The sequence below is a fragment of the Asterias rubens genome, chromosome 11 (assembly GCF_902459465.1).
Source record: "Asterias rubens chromosome 11, eAstRub1.3, whole genome shotgun sequence".
In the NCBI taxonomy this organism is placed as follows: Eukaryota; Metazoa; Echinodermata; class Asteroidea; order Forcipulatida; family Asteriidae; genus Asterias; species Asterias rubens.
The window spans coordinates 3,038,184-3,055,908 of record NC_047072.1 but is presented as its reverse complement, the minus strand read 5'-3'; the positions used below and the strand labels follow the sequence as shown (position 1 = coordinate 3,055,908).

Here is a 17,725-nt window from a genome sequence, read left to right as displayed (position 1 = left end):
TTAATGCACAATCCAATCTCTACTACTTGAGGCAGCTTTGCCCTGGGATGTGTGGTTCATGCTCTAGTCATGGAATCTGTCATCACCAATGAATCATACATGCCACAGTCTACCCATGGAGAGGTAGTGTCCATAGTTTACCTAGACTGGTTCCCTGTCTTTATCTGCAACAGACACTAGTCTTCTAGGCCAAATAATATCAGTGGGTACACTTGCAGTGATGTACTGTACATAAGTTTTCAATTTCTGCGTTGTGATTGGTCTACACCGAAGTGATGTAGTTTATAAGCTCCACAGCTGTTAATTGTACTTAAGATCTTCTGCATGTTCATAATATTTGTATCAAGTGTAATGTGTTTACATGTGTGCATGGGATGCAAGGCCAAATTTACATGTAGCAGGATCCCTCCAGGTGCTCAAGGCTGGTATCTAGTGTTCATGAGCCTCCAAGTGTGATGTTACATGTTCATGCTCTAGTCTACCAGACCAAACATGAGTCCTGCATTTATTTATCAACAAAACCAAGTACCGGTACAACCTAAAATGAAGATTATAAAACCGCAAATTCAAAAAGCTACAAATTATGTGAAGAAAAAGAAATTTGGACTTAAACAAAGGTTTCGGGTGGATGACCAAAACCCTTAATCAATTTTTCTAAAGAATTCATTGAGGCTTTTCAATTAAAAGTTAAATGTTTGTTGGCACATCTTCAAGCCAACAAATTAAAAAATAAATCTAAGTATTTTTATCAAATTTTGTTATAATACCTTACATCGCCAAAACTAGGGTAACATTTTAGGGGTGTGGGCACAACGGGGAGCACCATTTTGTCTCTATGGGGGCACTTTTGTTTTCTGTTAACACTTCTCTTAGACAAGCCCCTTTTCAGTGCCATTCATTGTAGTTTTAATAACATAATCTGACAACGGACGAGAGTGTAAAATTAAATATAATGTCTTCATGTAAATGGAGATAATAAATTTAAAAACATCGGAATGGCACACTGCGCTCAACCTCCAGTGCGCCCCGCTTAGTTACGCCACAAAGATATCTTCTCCTTAATTGATCATGCGCATCCACTTGGAGAAGGATCCTCATCTTAATTCCCCCAAATTGAAGCGTCTAGACATTCTTCATCGTTATCATCTTCTTCAGTTTGATCCAAATTGTTTGAGTATTCTGATACTGGATATCTCACTGATATATCTGAGGGTTTTTCAACTCCACTGAGAGAGGAAAAAGCCTCACTGAGGCCAACCATTAGGTGAAAAGGCTACTTAGGGATACGAAAAAGGTCCCTTTCACGGATTGTCAAATAATTAACCATAAGGGAAACTGTCTGGGTACATTTTGAATGATTTGCGGTTGAACAAAGAAAAATTGACTAAAGCTGAATTGGAACCAATGACCTCCAGATAACCATGCTGGTGCTCTACCAACTGAGCTACCCTTTGTTGGTGGTCTCCCTGTTTTGTTGACAACATCTTTGTTTGTGGTCACTCCTAAGCCATACAACCTATAACTGCTGTGTAGCCAGGGATCACACCCAAATAACGATACAACCTGGGACGCGGCAGCCAGGGGATCACCTCAAAGGGGATGCAGCTTTTCATTTCAGAAAATTAAGAATTGCAGAACAACACTTGCTTTATGCAGAGTGTGTTGGTTCTGAAAACAACTATTGGCTAAATAACTTCAACTGGGAATGTAACTTTAAGAGCAATATTTTAATAATGCAGCCTACAGACGAGATCTGATACAAAGTAATTGCTCCATTTCCCATCAGTGATAATTCTGTACAGATGGTCTGAGTTGTAGGAAGATGCTAATGTTTCTGAAACTCAATATTAAAATCAATTGAATTATCACCAACTGTTTGTTGTTTTATAGTTAAACTGATCATGTTTAATTACAATTCCATGAAACATTTTGAAAGAATTTCAATTTGGTTGTTTTAATTTGATATTTTTTTGTAAGTGTGTAGGTACATGTATATTGGCGATACTTAAATTTACAACTCTATCAATAAACAAGTGTTGCTAGTCATGGCAATGTGGTTTGCTTATTAATTTCAATAATTTTTTGACAACTTTGAGGATTCATAATCTGCCCAGCATTCATTTTAATTTTGTTTAAGCTTCCAAACCACTTTAGCATATTGCATATTATATTTGCCTTGACTTGCGGTCATTTTTAGTAACTAACCATATTAAACATTGTTCTCGGCCATTCCTTCATGCAATACCTTAGTTAAATGTATGTGACAAAAAAGGAAGATAGAGAGAAATCTATTTCAAAAAAAAAAAAATCATGCTTATTTTGACACGAAATTGAGAAATGAATTATCTGCAAGCTCTTATTTTTAAAGAGATAAAAGCTCATAACACAGTTTATTTTTTACCTTTCAAAAGATGAAGTGATACCTACCTCTAAAATCATAGTATCAAACCAATCAAAATGTCTTCATGCTTTGAGAAAATGAAGGCAGTGTAATTTAGCAATGACATGCAAGATGTGTCAAATAATGAGCTTATTCTGATCTTGGCAATCAAAATAAGCTACAGTTATCTGTGGATAACTAAATCAATGAGCTTTAAGATTGGATATGATCATTTGGGGTTTTGTACTTTTTATCCTGCATTTTTTTAACTGGCTGGGTAACAACTGCTTTTATATTCCATAGCTACAACCCTGTATGTTGAATACATCTTTACGTTAAGCTATCCCTTTGAGCTCATCATCTCAGAAGTGTGATTGATTGAGGGCATCATCTGATGATTACGGACAGGGGTCAATTTGTATGGACTGCTCCTAAGTTGCTTGAGGTTATTTCATTATAGTCTGATAAATGCAGAGGCTCCTTCCTGACTTGTTTCTATTTATAAATCACCAATCAAAATAGTAAAAAGTCAATTCTGGAATTATTGTGTGCATTTCTAACATGCTGACAGCTGTGTTTGTTGTGTTTCTTCAGTTAAACATCTTTGAGCTTACAATACCAAGCAGGCCTAGGACTAGTCCAGGGGTGGATTTCACAAAGGTAGTCCTAACTTAGGACTAGTCCTAGGCAATGCTAAGAGATAGGACCAGTCCTAAGTTAGGATGAGTTACTGCTCCTAACTTAGGACCAGTCCTATCTCTTAGCATTGCCTAGGACTAGTCCTAAGTTAGGACTACCTTTGTGAAATCCACCCCAGCCTTTATATTTTTATGAGATAATGTCTAACATCACATGGCCACTTCAAGGTGAGGGTTACATTAACTGATTTGGGCTGTCAACACTAATCAAATGTGATCAGGGGCATGTTGCTGCCTATGCCTGGGTCTGAAACAAAGGTCCCCCCCCCTTCGCAGTCTATAGGCATGGGTGTCATCCACTAGGAGCCTGGCTGGTACAGCAGAATGCAATACCTTCCCAACTTTTTATGAAGCAGTTATGGTTGTGCCTTGCTCATACATAGGCACATGTGTCATGACTGGGGATTCAAACCCACACTCTGCTGATGACAACACCGGAGCTTGGGTTCAATGAACCGAACCAAGACTAGACCGCATGGCCACGACGGGGCACGAATGATTTGGAAAAACAGTAAGCTGGCAAAAATGAAACACAAAGTTCTTGATATTATCTGAAAATCAGATTTCAAACAAGTTGATTTGTTACACTGTCAGAGTCAATGCAGGTAGCAAATGAAGTCTCCATATTTGTATCAATTATTTTAACAATAATAAATAATTGTGGCATCTTACAAGTTGTATATAGCCCACATGTCCGTCACTCGGTGACGCTCCAGGGCCCAATTTCATAAATCATGTAAGCACAAAAATGTGCTTAGCATGAAATTTCTTCCTTGGTAAAAACTGGATCACCATCCAAATTTCCATTTGTTGCATATTGCTTGATACTGGTTTTCAGCCGTTGTTTGCTTATCCTGAAAATCACATGGCAATTTGGTTGGTAATCCTGTTTTTATCAAGGAAGACATTTCATGCTAAGCAAATTTTTGTGCTTACAGGCTTTATGAAATGGGGCCCTGGCGCTGTAACATACAGTATTTCCTTCAAGATGTAGGACTACATGTATGTATGTTTGAATTATGAGGCCTAATTTTGATATTGTGGCGCAATTTGCTGCCGATCGGACCAGGAACACCGGGGCGAACCCCTTCTCTTTTCGATAAGTGCACTAGGTTCTTTTACATCTGTTACATAACACATGGGACCAGCGGCTGAACATCCCATCCGAAGGACGAAGCAATGGTGAAGTGTCTTGCTTAAGGACACAAGTGTCACGACTTGGGATTCGAACCCACACTCTGCTGATCAGAAACATCAGAGTTTGAATTCGGTGCTCTTAACCGCTCGGCCACGGCACCTCCACGTCTTTTAGGAAACAATCCAGGAGTAGAATTCTTGAAATAAGACTAATATGAAAGATATGGTATATCATGTTGAAAGGGCAAGGCCATTTTCATTTTGCAATGGGCACTTCCACTGCAAAATGAAGGGGTGCCAAGACCAGGGGCAACAGATGTCTGCAAAATCTTTAGAAGGGGTGCCAAGACCAGTGTCATGCCTTTGTGTGAATCCAGACCTGATATGATAAACATATTGTGATAGATGGTTTGTTGTGGTCAGTGACAAAACAACAAGATGGGAATTACTCCATTCTTCAAAGAAGCCATTACATTCCGTTTATTTGGCCCAGTTTGAATGACATTGAAACAGTTTAAAGGACACTAACATGTTTTAACGTTAAAATGTCTTGTTCCATTGTACATGTGCATGTATAAGTACATGCAGCGATTTAGATATGGGCCATCGTTATGCGTTTCCATTCAAACACTAAGTTACAACTCAAACAGAAATGTTTGACTTGAGTAACAGACTGTGGTGCATTGTTCTATATAGGGCCTACAGTCTATTTGATGTTCTAGTCATATTAATAAAAACCATGTAGCAATTACTAATAGGTCTTCAGACGGCTCAGTACTCTTGGTGCCATTGTTATCCCTCAATCCAAGCACATGGGTTGTTGAACCAAGTAAAGCTACAATCAGATGCACCATTTCAATTGCACAAAGTAACTGTACTGTCTGAGGTTTACAACATGTAATGTATCAAGGAATCTCTCCATGAAGAAACCAATGTGAACTGCTCACTGAAACATTTCCCTAGAACTCCAACAAAATATGGCCTAAAATAAAATAAAAATCATGTTTGCCATAAGATTTTGAAAAAAAAAACCACATTGGTAGGTTGGATCTTTTTGTTTAATCTGTCTTGGTCCCTCTGACATCTGCTCTGCAACATTGTTATAATATTAATTAAATATTGGGAAGTAAACTATTTTTTTTTCTTCGGTAAAGGTCAGGAAATTTTCATTGTAGTTTACCTTTTGAATGCTTTAATTATTTGTATTTAGGTCAGTTTCACTTTTAGGGTCTCTGCATTATTAGGGTTGGTTGCGTTTTAAATGTCGTTTTAAACAGCCCTTACTTTGAGTATCTATTTTTAACTGAGACCTCGTTGAAGTACGTATCTGTGGTTGACGAGACTTTATTTATTGTTTCTCAGGGAATTACAGAATATCCTGAAATGGAGATCCTATGGCTTCTGACTCGAGCTTGGAATACAGGAGTTCATCTGCTTGGGTAAGCCCCCCCCCCTCATACTATTGACCTTAATCCATGTCTGATTCTTGTTTCATATTGCCAGGGGTCGTCTGAGGTCAACTGACAATAACTACTTATTAATTGCTTATGGGAGATGGCGTAATCCTTTGTATTTATACATGTTTATTAATATTTAAAGACACTGGACACTATTGGTAATTGTCAAAGACCAGTCTTCTCACTTGATGTATCTCAACATATGCATAAAATAACAAACCTTTGAAAACTTGAGCTCACAATCAAAGTTGGGAGATAATAATGAAAGAAAAAACACCCTTGTCACACGCAGTTGTGCACTTTCAGATGCTGGATTTTGATACCTCAAATTCTAAATATGAGGTCTCGAAATCAAATTCGATAAACATTACTTCTTTCTCAAAAACTACATCACTTCAGAGGGAGCTGTTTCTCACAATGTTTTATATCAACCTCTCCCCATTACTCGTTACCAAGTAAGGGTTTGTGCTAATACTATATTTTGAGTAATTACCAATAGTGTCCACTTAATTAACTCATGTTTATAATGTCAGGTACCTTGGTTCTGTGATGTTTTTTTTACATTTGTGTACCCTTTTGCCTCAATTATCTAGATTTTTAGTTGTTGTTTTTACTCTCAGTTTCTTGTGTGTTTTAGTGATTCAGAAGCACCTTATTTATTCCAGGTGGTTTGAGAGATGATACCTCAAATACAAAAACTGCTGTTGTCAGTGGCAACAGCTCTTTCAGCTGCTCAGTCACCCGATTAGGTACCACTTATACCCTGATTGGGGCAAAGTGCCATCTAGGGTTGTCCAAATAAGGGTAATTTGGGTGGTGACAACATTTTGGTTTCCCTTTAAAGTTGCAGAAAGTGGTAGAGTCACCCAACTGGGTACCAATTGAATACTCTCTTTGAGGTAGAACGTCATCCCAGTTTGGGGTGTATGGAAGGACAATGCCCTTTGAACCAGTGTTGGCATTTTACCAAACAGAAATAGGTCTAGTCTCAAATAACCATTGGAGAATTAATGAAGATGTTTTTACCAGCTCCGTAGTACAATTCTGTCACTTTGAGTTTAAGGAAAGGCGTGGTTTGTATCATTCAGTTAGCTTTTGAGGATTGCATTAAAATGTTTTTGTAAAAATTACAGTGATTTGATACTGGTTTCTAGACTATCTTGAAAATCTCCTTTGTCAGGCTTCAAATTCTTTGAAGAGAAGTTCATGAATCAGTCACAAAGGGAGACAGCAATAGTCCACATTGTGTCCAAACCTGACCTGTACCACCAGTATTGTTTTGGTGGTGATGCATAAAGTCTGTGAAACCTCCTGTATTGTAACAATTGATAAATTGGAAACCCTGGAACTGCAAGCCATCTCTCAGGAAAGTTCACATTCATCCATTCCATCCCTGTAATATTTGAGTGTAACTTTGTAACCTAGTGTAAATTTCTAGTCAATTTTTCTTTGTTCAACCATAAACCTTTTGAATGTTGCTAGTATAACTGCAAAGACTTCTCATCAGTTAATGTTTTTTTCATATTTGTGCACAACACATCTAGCCTAAGTCTATCCTGGAATCTACTTGGTGTTTCTGTTTTCTTTGACAACATGTAATGTTGGGAATGTCAATTGGCGATCCAATCAATGCTGACATTTACCGTTTAACGGTACTGTCCCAAATTGAACTTTCTCAGAACAAATCATTGCATTGTAGGGAATGATTTCGTCCTGTAATTTTGCAAAGCAAAATATTGTTCTGCGTGCACTAAATGCGACTAGTAGCAAATGATGAATTTTGAGTAGGAACTAATATAATTTGTTACACATTTTGCTATGCGTGTTGAGGCTGAGCAGTGTACGCCTGACCAAAGCTCTGGTGTTGTCAGCTGCAGAATGAGGATCCTAGTTATGTCACTTGGGCCCTCAAGCAAGGGACTTGACCATAATTGCTTCAATAAAAGCTGGAAAGGTAATACATTCTGCTCTACCAGCCAGTCTCCTAGTGGATACCCTACGGACTGTGAAGGGGTTAACCCTGTTTCAGCTCCAGGAGTATGTTGATTTGGGTCGATAGCCCTAATCAGTAAAGTGTAGCCCCCCACTTTGAAGTGGCTGTCCGGCCTTATGATCAGATGTTAAGCAATATCTTATACAAAACAAAAATAAACAACTGTAAACAAAGTTTATAAAAAGCTTGTGTTTGTTGTATATACAAGGCCAGAACATGAGCTGCAAGCACTTGAAAGCCTTGAATGTGTCAGAGAAAGTGATTGCCCCTTTAACAATTCAAAGTAAGATGGTAAAACTATTAAAGACCATTTGTTTATTTATTTAATATTTGTGTAGTATTTGGGGTGATGTCTGATAATCCAAAGTCAAGGTATGGCCTTGGATGGGACAGCTGCTGAGTCAGTTGAGTGTTGAAATGGCTGCCAATTAAGGATCAAACTTCACATACTGTGTGAAATTTGGCTGACTCTGCCCTTTTTGTAGGAATTTATGTTTAATGTGATCAAGTTTTATAATTATTTTATTTGTGAAGTTCTGGGTTTGGAGTACATAACAATTGAACAGGAGACAGACTGGCTGGGTGACAATGAATGAGCAAAGAAATTTAATAAAACACTGTTACACAATTACTTTAAAAGTAGCTTGAAATTCTTTATGTGTTTTTGAATTCATGATAAGAAGGCTTTGGAATGTATCCAAAGTAATTCCTCCCGTCCTGGCAGTTGATTGTATTAGTTTGGATTGGTTCAAGTTCCTAGTTCAAGGCATATATGACTTCTGCATTTTGAGCCAATATTTGAAGGAGTTTTGCATCTTTGGTTTTGGAAGGGAAGTTTATTTCCATCCTTGAACTCATACCATCCAAATTTCAATGAGTTAATATTATTATTGCATCTGGGATTAAAACCTACATGTATGTATGGATGGTAAACAAATCATGAAAAAACAGTTTCACAGTAAAACGGTAATCATGTTAGTGACAAAACAGGGGGTTTGGCCTCGGCATGGCTGAACTAACTGCGGCTGCCCTACAGCGAAGTAAAATCACTCCTGCACCACCAGCCACACAACCAAGGAGAAGTGGACGGTTGTTGCGTCAATGGGCAGCAGCCTATAACGATTGATGATGAGACAAAACAAAGAAAAAATGTTGTTTCTCTTCTCAGGGTTTTGCAATCATTGACTCATATTACATGTAATGCACATATATATCAAAATAAGCAATGATGATTAACCAGAGACTGCTACGTACCTTATTGGTGACTTAGTATTGTTCCCATGGACTCATTTCTCTTGGAATTAGGAACTTGTATAAACTTTATAATCAAGAAGCTTTCAGATTGAACCTTGTGATATATTTTATATTCCCATATTCCATACTGTACTTTGGCTGTAAGAAAAGAGTTCTTCTAGAGTCACGTATCAAATCAAGTCTGAAAGCACAAGTCTCAAGTTGCATGAGAATCGATATGAACTAACCACTGGTATACTCCCTGAAAAAAATCTGTTTACGTACATAAATACAAATTTGTTTTTTGGATGATTTCAGAAAAAAACTACTTCAACGAATTTTGTTTCTCTGAAATTGCACAAAAAGTTCCCAGCTGTGGAATAAAAAAAGGTTAAAATGAGACAAATGGTAATTTTCTTTAGTAGTGCTTTTAAAACACAGTAACTACTACTACATAGGCCTACACAGTAACTACTACTACATAGGCCTACACAGTAACTACTACTACATAGGCCTACACAGTAACTACTACTACATAGGCCTACACAGTAACTACTACTACATAGGCCTACACAGTAACTACTACTACATAGGCCTACACAGTAACTACTACTACATAGGCCTACACAGTAACTACTACTACATAGGCCTACACAGTAACTACGTGTACTGAAGGCCTAAATTTGTTTCATTCTGGTTCTGTGCTTGTAATTTTGTCTTATAAAAGTGTGGAGCTACAAGCACTCATCTTGTGGATTTCTCACCTTAAATTGAGTCGTGTTTAAAGACATTGGACACGATTGGCAATTGTCAAAGACAAGTCTTCTCACTTGGTGTATCTCAATACATGTATATGCATAAAATAACAAACTTGTGAAAATTTGAGCTCAATTGGTCGTCGAAGTTGGGAGATAACTATGAAAGAAAAAAACACCCTTGTCACGTGAAGTTGTGTGCTTTCAGATGCTTGATTTCGAGACCTCAAGTTCTAAATCTGAGGTCTCAAAATCAAATTCGTGGAAAATTACTTCTTTCTCAAAAAACTAAGTCACTTCAGAGGGAGCCGTTTCTCACAATGTTTTATTTATACTATCAACCTCTCCTCATTACACTTTACCAAGTAAGGTTTTATGCTAATAATTATTTTGAGTAATTACCAATAGTGTCCACTGCCTTTAATACAGAGTGTTTTTTGTCAGCTTGTTTTACACTGTGAATTACATTTTGGAGCCAGTTCTAATTATTGTCAAGGCCGATCAAAAAAGACTGCAGCAAACCCAAGCTATGGTGTTTCTATTGAGCAGAGTAAGGGTTTGAGTCCTGGGCGTTAATCAAGACATCAAAACTATCTGCATCCTTCGAATTGGATTAAAGCTGTTGGTCCATTGTGTTGTGAAAAGAGCCCAGTACACTAACCTCTTAAACATTGTGTTTTTTGTATTAATGATAATTTTTCCGAGACAAAGTCGAGGTAGATTATCAAGAACCAGGCCTCTGTGGGTTTAAACCACTACCGATTTAACACACTTTGATTGATTCCCATTTATAAATATATTTTCGGTCAAAAACATCATAACTTTTTGGTTAAAAAGTAAAATAAATGCAAAAATTATAATTGTTCAATGATTTCTTTCAACACAACACCCCTCCAGCCATGAAATGGTAAAGCCCTCCGTCGCCCTTGGGTAAACAACTCCAAAGGGAATACGCGTTGCGCATATCGCGTGATGTGGCACAACTGTTTTAGCTGTTGCTCTCGACCAATAGGAAAGAAGAAACTGTCTTATAAGAACAGGTGCAAGGTCGCGTGTCACGCCCATGTTTCAACACTTGTTACCGGTCATAAACAAAGGTTTATACACACCCACGTGACCCGCTTTCCACCAATAGGAAAAGCAAAACTGTTTGAGGTATTAATGTAAGTTGCGGTTTAGGCTGCAGAATATTGCAATCATGTCCGTAAAAGCAGCTCAGAAATCCAGACTATGTTGCATCCATGGGAATCAAGTCAACCTAAATGAATGTACATGAGGAGCGCTGTACAAACCCAATCCTTCAGGTTCATAGTTACAGCTCTGGATGGTCCCTGGGAACTAAACCACAAACTAAGTAGATTGCCATAACCTGGAGACTTGACTCCATAAACATCTTGTATTAGCTGTCTATCATTGAAGGCATAACACTTGATCATCAGTCTACGATTAGGCAAAGGGTTGAACCAAATCATCACTCATCTAAACCATGAAATACTTGTCTTAATTTGTTATAAAGTTGTTAGCAATGTGTGTGTAGTTTGTTATTTACCCTCTCAATCCAAGGGTTGATCCACCGGGTTGGTTTCGAACCCAAGACCTTTGCCTTGCTAGAGCAGATGTTTTACCGCTCAAGACCATCATGCTAGCCTTGTGCCTAGAGGCAGTTCAAATCCTATAACGTTAGCAGCAAACAAACTAAATTATTTATCCCCAATGCAAAACATCTAGTTTAGTTTCACAGCCACAATAATACTTTACTGTCCCTGCATGAGAAATTCTTTGTCCATTTTTTGCATAAAAATACACCAATATAAATTACCAATGTAAAAAGGGGTTAAACAGCACAATGAAAGAATATTTTAGCTGAACCTCGTTTAAAATAAAAAGAACCTTCGGAAAAGGTTGTTTTTTATCTCCAGATCACCACCCCCACCCCAAGATCTTTGGATGTTGTCCCAACTTTTTTTTTTTCATACGAAAGGGGAGAATTAAAAAAAATTGAGGCATTTCTGCAGTCGCCAGAATGTCCTCTGTTGCCATTGTCTTGGCTGTACTGCCCCTCCCCTTGTCAAAATGGAAACAAAATTTTGTGTGCAAACTGCTACGCCTGAAGTTAGACACTACTCAACAAGCTTGTTTTAACAAGTAAGCAATTGCTCAACATTGTGGTATCTTTTACAGAACTTGTATTTTGTGGCATCAGTTACAATACTTGCACTACTATACAAGAGGAATGGTACACTCATTCATGTGTCATAGATTTATTGCACAGTGAATGACATACAGATGTTTTTACAGATAGGGTCTGATAATGCAGCATGCAGATATTAATATAATTCACTCTGTGCTTGAATGAACTCCTGGAAATAATTATAGACTTGTGTTACGTTGATTAAAGACATAGTCTAGTGTTCATTATATCTGGAAAGTTTCAGTCCATTCACAGTGTAGTTTTATGTGTCTTATAGGATTATGTAATTTAGCAAACGCTGTGAAAGACTCAATAATCACAAAAGTCTTCACTTGAGTTAGTGAAGATCGAGGTCTGGTAAAGGTTCTGGTAAAGCACATTCTTTACACAGCCTGGATCTTCACTAACCCAAGTAGAGACATTGTGATTGTTGATTGACAGTATTACATGTATAATATTAAAAAATTACTCTTCAATATGGTGGGATATACACTGTGCTACATCAAGTCTCACTGAAACAATCGTTTAGTCAGGATTCCAACCTGCAATTTCCATGAAATATAGGTTTTATGTTTTCTTCCGTTGGGCTGTGTACATATTTTTCCTAAAGGCTGTCCAGGACTCCTGTGGCTCACATGGTATACAAACCATTCATCTGAACTCTTGTACTATGTAATTTGTCCTATATGGAAACATACTGTCAGTAAGCGCATGTGTCACAACATGGAGGTCCTCCATGGTCACACCACGAGGACCTGTGAGATGAAGTTGTACATTTTGTAAGATAAGATAAGACAATTAAGTTCTGCCTGCACAAGTGTGTCTTTACCTTTAACATAGAGTTCATACCATTAACCAATTGCAGCAAAAAAATCCCCCAGCATGTTGAGGCCTTGGTCTCACCATACCTGTGATGTTAGCTGCAGTTTGACTGTCTCATACATAACATTGTCCAATTAATCTTCCATCATTTGTCTTCAAGCTGTAAGCTGTTGTGTAGGGAAGGTCTTATTGACTGTGGTCTATGGCCTCCACCACAACATCATATACAGCCCATTATCTCACCATGGAGGATTGTCTCACCATGGGCCAACATGCCTGGTTGGACCATGGTCACACCAGGGAGGTAGAAATAGACCTACCTCCATGGTCATACCCAGATTGGATTCAGTTTGTCAAGGCCTTCGCAATGTTCAATATGCCATAACAGCTTTAGTCATTCCTCTATGGTCAAGTGAAGGATCATTTCAGGACTGATATGTTTGCAAAAGTTCAGCAGTATAAATATTCTCAGATTATCTGCAAGTTGTTCTGGGCAGTTGGGCAGACACTTAGACCAAATGGACTAATAGGTACTTGTATCAAGAAACAGTCTTGAACTTGAGACAGTTATTTTCTTTGTTATTCTTGTTGTCTTGTTTACCTTTTACTATTTTGTTAAAGTTGATAAAGGATTGGTAGAGCTGACACAATTGGTGCAGAAAGCGTTGATGTCGTGTGAGATCAACCACAAGCCCTTCATGAAATATCGAACTGGTGAAAATTTGGGATTAATCACATATCGACTGTTGTGTGTTCTGAGGTTTGAAAATAAGGGAATAAAAGGGTAACGACAAGTTCTTAAAGGGCCGTTTAAAATGGATTACGCGCTTTTCACTGTTACTATAGCTATGAATTACGTTCCACGTGACAATCGTGCGCGCCCAACACGCGAAAGCCAGCTGGTTATAAACAGCCCAGCTGGTCATTATCAACCGTTTAACCGTAAACGTACACCCCCACATGACGCACTCTCCACCAATAGGAGTAAAGAAATTGTCTGGGGTACTTATGAATACAGTTTTCTCAAATGACTTCATTTCAGAAGGAAACATTTCACAGAAGAAAACAAAATATAAAAGTATGAACTTCACAATTGGTTAACCATCCAAGTAATACAATAATGGTTCTCCTCACCAATCCGGTATACATGTATACCTTTTAAAGCTGTTCCCAGCTTTATCAAGTTGTCATCTCACATCGGCTTATGTTTATACATAAGGCATTTATTAAAACAATGTAGTACAATCTAAATTAGCAATTTTTGTTAGCTGAGTAAATTATTAATATGTTTTGTTTCATTATTAACTGCACTAAATAATGACGAAGGTAGGGAATAGCTATAAAGCTTTTATAATATAAAGTATGAATGCAGCAATGATGTGTAGTGCAATCAGCCATGAGCAAGGACCGATCTATGCATCAGCTAATACTTGTACATGAACTGTGTCTAACTACCCTATGAGTATGACTGCAGTAGTGATATTAATGGTCACCGTTGGCTTCAGTCATGGTTAGACACAGGTGGCTCCACAGCTATGCATCTGCAACTAATTTGCTATGAAATTGATCGGTTAACCAAATTAATTTCTGATCACTGAAGAATCTACTAAGGTTGTGAGGGACACTGAAGCACAACTAAGTAACTTACCAGGCAGTTATTAACTGTCGATATGACAGCAAACCTTGACTTGACATAGTATTAACCACTTGACAAAATTGTATTAAAACATGCTACTCAAGGACTGTTTAGGTAGGAGAAACTGACTGTTTGTCTGAGTAGGGAGAAAATGTGGATAAGGCGTCTTCAGACCGTTCAACCATGCATAGTTTGAATCATCCAAGAAGAAAATGGCTAATAACTTTTTGTCTTTGCCTTCTCCTTTTCTCACAGATATCCTTATTTTTTAGTCTGTCTTATTCACATTTTAGCCCGCCTGTGGGCGACCTATAGTGAGTGTGAGAGTGTTTCACTAATAAATGTATTTTCTTATTAACTAATTTCTTTTTTGTTATTTCCGGATGAATTATAGTAGTGTGAAAGGGCTCTAAAGTCAACCTATGCACCCAAAAAACTTCAAACATTGAAATTTTAGTAAAGAGTGCGTTGAAAGTTTCTTGTTGAACAGCTCTATACATTCAATTTGGATCTTTGAACCATCTTGATGTGGCTCAGATAATTGGGTTCTCATATTTCCCCTCTATGATTTACATTTGTTTATTTATGACTACAATGGTTTACTTTATTTACAGTGGTGGACACTTCACTGATGCTGGAAAGTGGTGTGGCCTCGCTATGAAGATTATGCCTTACCTGACTACACTCAAATCAAACTATGATGAAAAGGTCAGAAACATTTCACATAAGATAACATACAAAAATTAACATGTAATAAACAATATTGCTTAAATCGTTTACATTATGTGACTGCAGCTTAATGCACCGATGAAAGAGGACTAACATTCCAACCCGTGGTCTTGATTTAAACGATAAAGCAATGATGTTTTTCAGATAATTGGTGCTTGTTTATTTCTGAACATAGAGCAATGTCCTTCATGTCCTTGCTCTATGTTCTGACCTGTATAGAGATTGTTGCAATCAAAAAATACCAACTGTCCCAGGGTTTTTCAAATAGTACTCCCTTTAACTAGCCCATGCTGGTACTCACTGGTGTCGACTTTATGATTAGTGAGCTTTCAGATTGAAACTAATTTCAAAAAAGCTTTAAAATAACTTTGACTTGATGTAACCATTAAGTTAGAAGTAACATACTTCAGTCTTGAATCAAGACTACTATACAGGATGAGATTGTGTTTTCTTTTCCCCTACACATGTTGGTAACAAGCTCTTCCTTGTTCTATCAATTTGAGAGGTGTGAAGTGCACACTAACAACACTTCCATAAAGCTTCTTGGCAGCTATTATATAACACCATAAAAGGCACCTGCCAGACATCACAATTCATCACCTCCAATTAGAGTCAATTAGAAGGACATCCTGAAAGCCCCCCCCCCCTACTCACCCTCCACAATTAGCCATGTCTGAAGAGGGTCCTCCACTCCTATCGAAGAGGTGTTCACACAACCATTATTATGTACACTACATCTTTAGATGGTGTCACCATCTTTGATTCAATGTATTATGTATACCATATACATTGTACAAGTACATCAACGTTCAGGAGAGACCCAAGGTGGGTCCGTGTCTAAAATTGATAATTAGCCCAATACCAACCATCATAGCAAATTTATGCTTTGACCACAAAGTGCACAATTTGTTACCTTAGCAGCTGCACTATATAGTATCTTTCAGAGGACATGGCCACTGCTCATGAGCAATCCATTCCAGCCTTTTGGGCATAAAATGAGGACACTTTCAATCATTCAAAATGAGGACACTCATAAGTTAACATGTAGGCCTACAAACTTACCCAATTCAATGTGCCTACCATGTCTCAAAAGGCTTTTGAGATAATATGCTGCCAGTGCCATGTGCAATAATTGACTTTAGTGCACTATACCTTTGTAATGTGTTCACCATACTGTATTAATTAAAGCCATTTCACAAGACAGAACAACAGCTAAATTTTAGCATGGTTGCAAAATTGTGTAAATATTTTAAATTAAAAATGTGTTTGTTTATAGTATTTCATTGCCTGGGTTTTATAGTTTCTATTGTAAGGCGCTGTATGATATTTCATAAAGGCACCATATAAATTCAATTCAATTCAGTTTATTGGTCCTACCATGGAGGGCCAGTTTCTTGCATTCGCCATACACAAAATAATTACACACTCAAAATAAAATACTGTATATAAATCAGTTTAAGAACATCTTGGCAGAAAGTATTAATGCAATTAACGTCTTGGCTGATCCTTGAGGATACAGACAGCCTATGGTTTGAAGGAGTTGAGGTTTTGTTTAGCACCAAAGTGAATGTCATTCTCTTTTTTCCTTAGTCTGATCATGGAGGAAGGAACCAGCCTCCATGGTCAGATGAAAAATTTGTTAGTACATGTAGATGGTCGATGTCACTTGTAACTGCCTGTGCTTTAGATAGAACCCTGTTTTTTGCAAGTTTTATCCTGGTCTATCTCTATTCCTAGGATTTGTTATGCTTCTTTCAAAACCCATTATTTTGATGTATTTATTAATTATTACTTGCAGCTGAACAGCAGCTACACCGATGTTCTCTCTAAGATTGAAAACAACAAACTGAAAGGGAATCTGGAAGAATAAATCCTCAATAGCTTCACAACTTCGGACTAAACTCAGATAAAGAAATCGACAGCATATCCTAAAGCTGTAATGTTATTATCAAGTGTTATTTGCAAAACAAAAACACAAGTGCTACTAAATACCCACATCTTCAAGAACAGTTTTTGTCTTTTTAAAAAGTTCAGTATTGCTTTAAAGGGAAAAGATACCTTTTTTGTTTTTGGGACCGTTTGATTGTTTTTGTTCTATATAAATGTAGATTATACAATTTAACCAACCTGTGAAAATTTCATTGCAAAAAGTGGTCGCATTTTTTTATTTTTAGTTTGTTCCACTCAGGAAGAAATATTCATAGTTGGAATATGCTGAAGTAAGTTTCTATTGTATTCTTGCCATTAATGTTATGAGTGCCTTCCAAATATATACGTTCCTTTTAAAGAAACTTGTATTGTAAGCTTGTTCTAACATCTAATGATGTTTAAATTGTTTGAAAGTTCTTTATGTGAAATAAATTGTTACATTTGGCTTTCTGAAGATAAGTTAGCTTTGCCAAATGTTATAGGCGTGTTGATTGTAACCATTGTTAATTAGGGATCCAAGCCTTTCCAGATTTCAAAGAACACCAATTTTGTTTTGGTAGGTTTGGAATGGCCTCTGATATCAATTGTCTTGGCCTTGGTGCCCCTTCAAAAGTTACCCATATACTTTGTCAGTGCCCTTCGGATGTTAAAAATGGCCCTGCTCCATCAAAGAGGAAATCCCATGCCTGTAATGGGGGTAGATGGCCTAATATATTGTCAACCAAACACCCTTCTCTTAATCCCATGCCTGTAATGGGGGTAGAT

General features: G+C 37.5%; 1 protein-coding gene across 3 annotated transcripts in view; it reads left to right on the top strand.

Annotated features, from left to right (window-relative positions):
* Nucleotides 1-17,110, top strand: part of LOC117296906 (testis-expressed protein 11-like) — a 76,905-nt gene extending 59,795 nt beyond the window's left edge. For all 3 annotated transcript variants that reach the window (XM_033780012.1, XM_033780011.1, XM_033780013.1), the window contains exons 30-32: nucleotides 5,578-5,654; nucleotides 14,917-15,010; nucleotides 16,830-17,110. In XM_033780012.1, the coding sequence (XP_033635903.1) occupies nucleotides 5,578-5,654; nucleotides 14,917-15,010; nucleotides 16,830-16,901 (243 nt within the window). In that variant the 3' untranslated portion in view covers nucleotides 16,902-17,110. The remainder of the gene's footprint in view (nucleotides 1-5,577; nucleotides 5,655-14,916; nucleotides 15,011-16,829) is intronic.
* The last annotated feature ends 615 nt before the right edge of the window (nucleotides 17,111-17,725 follow it).